Source organism: Sinocyclocheilus anshuiensis, unplaced genomic scaffold (genome assembly GCF_001515605.1).
Source record: "Sinocyclocheilus anshuiensis isolate Anshui unplaced genomic scaffold, SAMN03320099.WGS_v1.1 scaffold274, whole genome shotgun sequence".
Taxonomy (NCBI): Eukaryota; Metazoa; Chordata; class Actinopteri; order Cypriniformes; family Cyprinidae; genus Sinocyclocheilus; species Sinocyclocheilus anshuiensis.
Window position 1 is genome coordinate 2,219,032 of NW_015547698.1, and position 8,263 is coordinate 2,227,294.

The 8,263-nt window shown below is 36.3% G+C and overlaps 1 protein-coding gene across 2 annotated transcripts in view; it reads left to right on the forward strand.

The window, feature by feature from the left end:
* The window catches only part of b3gnt2a (UDP-GlcNAc:betaGal beta-1,3-N-acetylglucosaminyltransferase 2a), an 8,568-nt gene extending 2,116 nt beyond the window's left edge, over positions 1-6,452 (forward strand). Inside the window, exons 1-3 of one of the 2 annotated variants that reach the window (XM_016506596.1) lie at positions 1,529-2,353; positions 4,590-5,898; positions 6,303-6,452. In XM_016506596.1, the coding sequence (XP_016362082.1) occupies positions 2,227-2,353; positions 4,590-5,860 (1,398 nt within the window). In that variant the 5' untranslated portion in view covers positions 1,529-2,226 and the 3' untranslated portion in view covers positions 5,861-5,898; positions 6,303-6,452. Of the gene's footprint in view, positions 1-1,528; positions 2,354-4,589; positions 5,899-6,302 lie in introns of those variants that run through there. The other variant, XM_016506597.1, reaches the window with a different exon arrangement.
* Positions 6,453-8,263: the final 1,811 nt, after the last annotated feature.

Sequence of the window (8,263 nt, forward strand, 5' to 3'; positions counted from 1 at the left end):
ACCGCATAAACACATTTCATTACACCAAATACACAAAATAATGTTCTTTTTAGCAACGTCATATGACTTCTTTAAACACAGTTTAAATATATCTGAAGGAAAACAACATTTTCCCTTTTTATTGTATGCATAGCAATGTTTTTGTTTTCTTCACTTGTTGTTTTACCAAGCAAGCTGTGAACTCAGAATTTGCTCTAAACGATTCAGTGTATGAGTGAGTGGTCTAAATGATTCAGCCGAAAGCGATTTACAGTGTTTAGCCAGTAATTTACTACCCCCACCGACTGAACCTGTTTTCTCCCAAGGTTTTTTTTTTCTCCATTTCTGTCACCGATGGAGTTTTGGTTCCTTGCCACTGACACTTAATTTTTGCCATTATTGTCGACTTAATTGCAGAGACACTATTTGAAGAGGACTGAACTGAGCTGGACAATGACATCACTGAATCAGCAATGAATGAACTTGAACTGAACTGAAATATTGACTGTTTACTATTGGCCTCTTTTTAGAACTGCTTTACAGCAGAATTGAATTTTGTTTGCATTATTTATACACTATTTTCCTGTTTAAGCTGCTTTGACACAATCTGTATTGTATAAAGCGCTACATAAATAAAGGTGACTTGACTAATTTAGTTTATTCTAATAAACCGTCCGAACAAACTGATTTGCATTAATAAATGAATCAGAGTTTCCAACCATTCTGTATAACAAGGAAGTTCTGCATTAAATCCATACAGAATGCAGTTTGTTCAATTTTTTAGCATCTAAACAGAAATCACGTTTGCCTGAGGATGTAACCATAGCAACGGTACACCACTCCTGCAGTTTTTGTTAAGAGCATTAACAGGCGTTACGTTGCCAAAACATAAATATTGCATTATTCTGAATTCTGTAATGCAAGTTATGTAATCCGATTACTTTTTTCAAGTAACTAACTAGTAAAGTAATGCATTACTTTTTAATTTACAAGAACAAAAAAAAAAAAAAAGTTAATTTTTAAAATAAGTAAAGCCAGTGACTTTGTTTTCCCATGCTTTGACTGACAGCTTTCCTGTCTCCATGTTGAGAGAAATCAGGAGTAAGTGCAGAGGCGTTGTGCGCGCTGTGTAAATACAATGCTTACTGTAGTTCTAGACTAAATGTGAACATGCATTTACTCATCTCACTTGCACAAAAACAGATTCAGTATTACCCAAAATGAATAAAAACAGAGAAATGCAAACCTGCTATAATTACATATGTTAAATAGCACAAATATCCTTTATGTATTTAATCACATTAACCAATTTCCAATGTCTTGGAATTATTTTGTATCACAAATAACCTGTATCTCTGAATACTTATAGTGTTTTGTTTAAAAAATCTTAAGAATTTATTTTAAAAGTAAAATCTTCTGTAATTGAGTGTGACACTTTCTGATATTAAAATCAGTGATAGCATCCTAAATGCATTTTAGATCTAGTATAAAGAGAAGAAAGACCTATTTTCTTAAAATTTTTATTTTTTCTCTCTTGTGCATACTTATTTTGAGCGCCAATTAAGTATAGTTTGTCATTCACTTATTTTAGGTGTCTGAATCAACAGAGACAGACTGTGATTATGTCTGGATTGGACTGTGCTAATGAGCCGTCGCTCAGTTACGAGAAGTGTTAAAGTAGGGCAATGATAGCATTGCATCATAGTGTGGAAAGTTCTCTTTGCGGGAGTGCCAGTGAGGCCAGATCTAAAGTGCAGTCATAAAATAGATTTGTTGTCCAACGTGAAATGCTTTTGAAGGTTTCCTGCAGTCTGAAAGTTTAGTCTCCGATGACACACCACAAACCAACTTCGACCGTCTGGTGCATATTGAACACAAAATATGACAAGTTGACGTCAGATCTTTGAAACATACTCAGAGGCTGAATATCATGGCGCTGATTACAGAATCTGTGGTATATAATCTATTTGATATAACCCATCCCTAAACTACCCAATAAAACAACACAGAATGAGATTACTCATTATAAATGGTCTCTTCCTGTCTTATTGGGTCAAAATAAACTGTGCACTGTAGCAGAGTTGTTTAGTCAAAGGTCTGACTATACGTTGACTATGACATTGCACATCTGTAATTGGTGTCATGAGGAACACATGATGTGTATGAGTGAATGAGGGAAGGAAGCTCTATGAAGGATGGTGTGGAGTCTGTAATACAGAGAAAACTTGGGTTTGATATATTAAAAACATGGCTGATATGCAGCAGGTTCATACGTTACTGTTCAGCTACAGTTACAGGAGGAGAAACCCTGGACGCTTCACACCGGATTCACTCATGGATCTCACCCTAGACTTACCCTGCAGATGTCCTCACTGTGAGTAACGGATCAACCGTTACTTTAACGTTTTATTAGTGGTTCATGGTTTTAGCTGGATCTTTCTCAAAGAAGTAGTGCATCCAGAAATTATTATTTTATTTTTTTTTTTTGTGGAGCATAGAAGATGTGTTTGGTCTGAGTCTTATGAAATCATAGGACAGCTTTGTGCGTAGAATAAAATACTTAAATTTCAGGTTTTTCCATGCACAAAGCTATGACTTGACTTCAAAAGACATGCAATCTAGAGCACCAGTCATTAATTGTGTTTTTATGATGTTTTATTATAAATTGTGGAGTATTTCTATGTAAAAAAAAAAAAAAAGCTGTACATTTCTTTAAAACCCAGTCCTTCCCAGAGCAACACAATGCGCTATTCTCTTCCATGCTGAGATCACAGCCCTCCCAGCTACAAACCCAACCGCTCCGTATTTCCCTTCCTACCTGTGAAGTGAAGTCCCTCCAATGGCACGGAAGGTAATAGAGAACATCCTTTCTTCCCCTTAGGCCTTTTCTCTGTTCAGTGTCATTGCTGTGAATGTCTTCTGAGAAGCGAAAAACTGTGCTCGGTGTGGTTGAGCATGATACACACGTTGGATGCCTTCCAAATGCGGTGATTAGAAAGAGACATATATTTTTTTTACCAATATTTTTTTTGGTCTTCAACCTAATTGGTTACCAGGTTTTTCTACCAACAAATGGTGCCATTTTTTGGGTCAACCAAATAGCACCCAACAACAGATAAGGAACATATTTAACGTATTGTTTGGATAATTACTTAAAAGCTGTTTGATAAATAATAGCCATTCATTATGAAGCACAAAATGTGTGGCTTAACAAATAGACCCAAAAACAAAGATTAAATAAACTGACAAGCATTCAGATTGAAAAAAAAGTGTATGTTGCACAACAAAATGCAATATAATTTTTAATTATTACTTATAGCGTTTTTTATATATATATATATATATATATATTGTTTTGTGTTGTATGGAAAAAAATTACAGCATTTGAAATTATTAATGACAGAAGTTTAATTTTTGGATGAACTATTCAAGCTCTCTTTACTTGTCTACTAAAACTGACATGCAAAGGTTGTTCTTTGCACTTCATGGTTGAGGAATTATTCATCTGTTGTGGTTAGTTATTGGCTTTGCATGAGTTTTTTTGGGTTGAGGTATAATAATGTGCTACATTAACACCATAAGCCTTTAGCGCTCAATTCTGGTTATCTGTTTGAAAGTTGTTCACATGACCTATTTAAATGTGACCCACAACATGATGTGACATAATTTTCATTCATTTTTGATGCTGTTTTAACTAAATATATTTAACTTATTATTACAAAGTGATTTAATGAAAAAAGAAGGGGACAAATAAGAAGAATTTGTGGCATGGGAAAGTTGTTTCAGAGACATTTTTTGTTCATAGAAAATAAATAGATAAAGGATTTGAATCCAATTTATTTCCAAATATGACAGCAACCCAGATAAAAATTGAAATTCATGATTTTTACTCATTTTCATTCAGTCGACAGATATGTATCAGATGTGAAGGAAACTTTCAAGTGCCGTGTGAATGCAGCTTAATTCACTAATTCAGTAAAGGTTTTATGTAAAACTCATATAACTCTTATAACCTTTCAGCTTTTCGTATTGTAAAGAACATTTTAAAAATCTAAATAACCTTTTCTCCACTATAAAAAACATTAAGTGGAATAGAAAGGTTCCATTAATGTTAAAGGTTCTATAATGCCGATATAATGAAGGTTGCAAGATGGTGTTTTTGCAGTGATGCCATAGAAGAACCATTTTTTGGTTCCCGCAAGAACCTTTCTGTAAACAGTTTTTAAAAGTACCATTATTTTCTTAGTGTGAGGAACATTTTAATAGTCAAAAGAACCTTTTTTGCAATGGAAAGGTTTCAAGGATTTTAAATGTTCTGGAATGGAACCATCAGTGCCAATAAAGAACCTTTATTTTTAAGAGTGTAACAAACTTTATTTTGGTGTATGGTTGAGTTTTTAATAAAATTTTTATGTCGATGGATCAAACACTCACAGCTCAAGTCCATACTAACTGGCTTTGACTAATGTAACTAGCATGTTCCTCCACTTTCCAGGTCATTGTGGTTTGCCCATCACACTTTCTTTCACACGTTCATGTTCTGTAGACTCTCCACACCTCTGTTCCCAGACGGTAACCCAACAGGTAATAAGTTTCTTTGTTTTTTTTAGGTGGTGAGGGCATCTTCAAGATGAACAGCAACTGGAAGACCACCAAGGTGCTGGGATTGCTGATGTTAGCAAACTTTCTCATCTACTTCGTGGTGGAAGTGTCCAGAAGCTTTGGGCAGGGGCGAGACATCTACAATCGACGGAAACTGACGCCCAAAAAGTTCTGGAAGAAGCCAGAGTTCAGTCCAGCGTTCTGGAATCGCGAGCAGGAGCGTCTCGATGATATCTACTACCTGCCGCTTGCAAATGGCAGTGAGGCCCCTCGTGACTTTAGGGGAATCCCACGTTGGCTGAATCGCACGAGTCCCTGCAAGCCGGACAGCAGGGTGACCACAGAGATTGAAGACTTTAAGTCCCTACCACAGCGATTCCAGGACTTCTTGTTGTACATGGGATGTAGGTCGTACCCTTTGATAACGGACGCACCCAATGTGTGTTCTGAACCGCCGTACCTCTTGCTTGCAGTAAAGTCCATTGCACCACATTTTGACCGACGGCAGGCCATCCGGGAATCATGGGGTCGTGCTGGGATTCTCGACGGCCAGCGAATTGCAACAGTATTCCTACTTGGCAACACGGCAGCGACGGACCACTTCCCGGACTTGTCGGACATGGTCAAACACGAAGCGGCGTTGTACGGCGATGTCCTGCAGTGGGATTATCGAGACACGTTCTTTAATCTCACCTTAAAGGAAGTCCTCTTTCTGGAGTGGTTTGGGACCCATTGCGCTTCCGCCAAGTATGTGTTCAAATGCGACGATGACATTTTCGTCAATACACGGCATATGCTGGTTTACCTAGGCAACTTTTCGGTGTCCAAGACACAGGACCTTTTCATTGGCGATGTGATCACTAATGCCGGACCACACCGGACCAAACACCTCAAGTATTACATCCCTGAGAGCGTGTTTCGTGGCGTTTACCCTGCATACGCAGGAGGCGGAGGCTTTCTGTATTCGGGTCATCTGGGGCTGCGGTTAAGAATGATCTCCCGTCTGGTCACGTTGTATCCGATTGACGACGTGTTTACAGGGATGTGTCTGAAGAGACTAGGACTAGTACCGGAGAAACACATGGGCTTTAAGACCTTTGACATTGAGGAGAAGCACAGAGAGAATCCTTGTGCTTACAAAAGTCTGATTCTGGTCCATCCCAGAAGCCCACAGGACATGATAAAGATCTGGTCTTGGATTAATGACCCTAAAGCGAAATGTTACATCAAAACTACACTGGACATGAAGGGCGCGATGCGAAGCAGCAAAAGCAAATAGAACGCTACGATTGTAAACCGATGCCCTCTTAACAAAAATACAGCTAACAGAAGAGTTATTTCTGAATGTTCTCTGAGCATTCAAAACATTCAGTTGTTTTAGAAGTTTTATAAATGTTTTCTCTTGGTTATGTGATCGTTAAGGGAACATTCCATTATATCATTTTGCAAACATCATGGGAATGTTACGTTTGAATGTTCTCTGAACATTCTAAAACAAGCTGTAACATTTAAAAAACGTTAGATGAACGTCCAACTAAAACATTTCAGTAAAAAGTTTCCAGAACTTTAAACAAATGTTCTATTAATGTTACTGGAAGAACGTTTGAGAGAACCTTGCTAGAACATTCCGAGAATGTTCTCTGTTAGCTGGGGTCCACATACTTACGACACTTCTTTCACTTTGACGCAATGAATTACAATTCGCAATGAGACCAGAAACGTGCGTTAAGAAAGTTTTCATTTCATGTTCTTCACTTTGTAAGAACTTGAATTAGACCTGCATTAAACCTCTCAGAGGGATTGTGCTGCATTTACACCGTTTTTGCCTTTGTTTACTCAAAATGAGTGAAATATGATGCACTACGATGCATGTTGACAAAAATAAATCAGGGTGTATTTTCATATCAAGAAAGAGTAAAACTGATGTGTTTATTTTGTGTATTTTTATGTTGTTGTTTTAATTTATGCCTGCATTTGTGTGTGGAGAAGTATAGCTGAGCTGTTTGACCACTTGCATTAAACCTCTGTGTTCTCAGGAAGCTTCTGTTTGATTGTTCTCCGACTACACTATCAACACAAGGATAATAATAGCTGTTTTATTGCTTAATTTGTCTACTGTTTGTGCAAGTGAGCTGTGACCACTGCACCATTGTGTTAGGGCAACATACTGTAGGACACTTACAACACACAGTGAACTAAACGAGTCTCCGAAGTTCAAAGACAAAATCCAAATCCCATACTGTATAATTCTTCCATAGGGAAAACGAGCACAAAGGATGAGATTTCCATGTCCTATTTTGTGTGACGTTCAGTAATTTGTTCAGTACAAGCCAAAATTGTGATTATGGGTAAAATTGTCCTGAAAACATTCTGAAATAGGCTTGACAAGTGAAACTTGTCTTTATCATTCCAGTAAAGCAGTGTTTTATGTTTAAACTACTAAAGTTATATTTATGTTTGAAAGTAATTTAGCTGTTTATGATCACATTTGATCCTGGTCCTCACAAATCATTGTCAATAATTAGGTAATTTATTTGTTTTACTTGGGATTTAAAAAGAAGAACCCGAGTTTGTTTTGAGGCCATATTTGATTCAAAAGTTTTATTTTCTACAACAGTCTTAATATCTATAATTTTGCTGTTACAAACAAGCTTACATTCAGATTCTAAATAAAGCAGCAGTATAGAGATTGTATATCTTTGTGTACGGGACATGTAAAAAAATACCCAGTACTCTTCAGAGTACTCACTTCAAGCACTCTGCCATAATATTATTACCATTATCATAGGATGCTTACTTTATTATTGCATCATGCTCAGTATTTCTTATTCTATTTTTAAAAACAGGCATAATTCGGTATATGCTATGCATTGTGTAGTATGCTAGTATTCCATTTCGTCACGGCCAGAGCTGGGTAGTAACTGATTACATGTAATCTGGATTATGTAATCAGATTCAAAAAATGAAGTACTTGTAATTAGATTAAATGACATTTTAAAATACTCGGAATCAGACTTTTTATTGACAACATGATTACATATTATTCACACAATAGCAATAAATTATTCATAATTTATTGATTTCCCCTAATTTTTCCTTTCTAAAATAGCCTACCACTTATATACAGTCAGAAAGTCTTCTAGTTTTGCGGACATTCACAAAAAGACCAGTCACTATTACACAGAAATTTGAAGAAGTGTTTTCTCAACCTTTCAACATTGCATCAACTACTGATGAACACGCAGAGGGTTATGTAATCATGTATTACTTTGTCTTTGCAGGCTTTTGTCTTTCAAACACATTAAAATGCACAAATTCAATTTGTTTCTTATTTTCTTTTTTTGTCAGCCCACCCTCTTTCCCCTAATATATTTACTTAAAAGTACCTCTGAGATTTTAAAATAAGCATTTAATAATTAAGTATCACATTTGCATGTTCATGGTTAATGGTCACATGACGTTCAGGTGAACAAATAAAACATGTAAACATGAAATATTGTAACTGAAAAGTGTTATAACATAATCAAACATAATTCAAATTATTTATTTACTTTTCAAACAAAGGCAGGGTTTCTGCAGGGCATTGAAAATCATAAAAATTCATTAAATGACCTTTAATAACTAATAACAGTCATTCAGGACTTCCGTTCAAAAACTCGGGAAGTCTTACTTCATTTCAAAC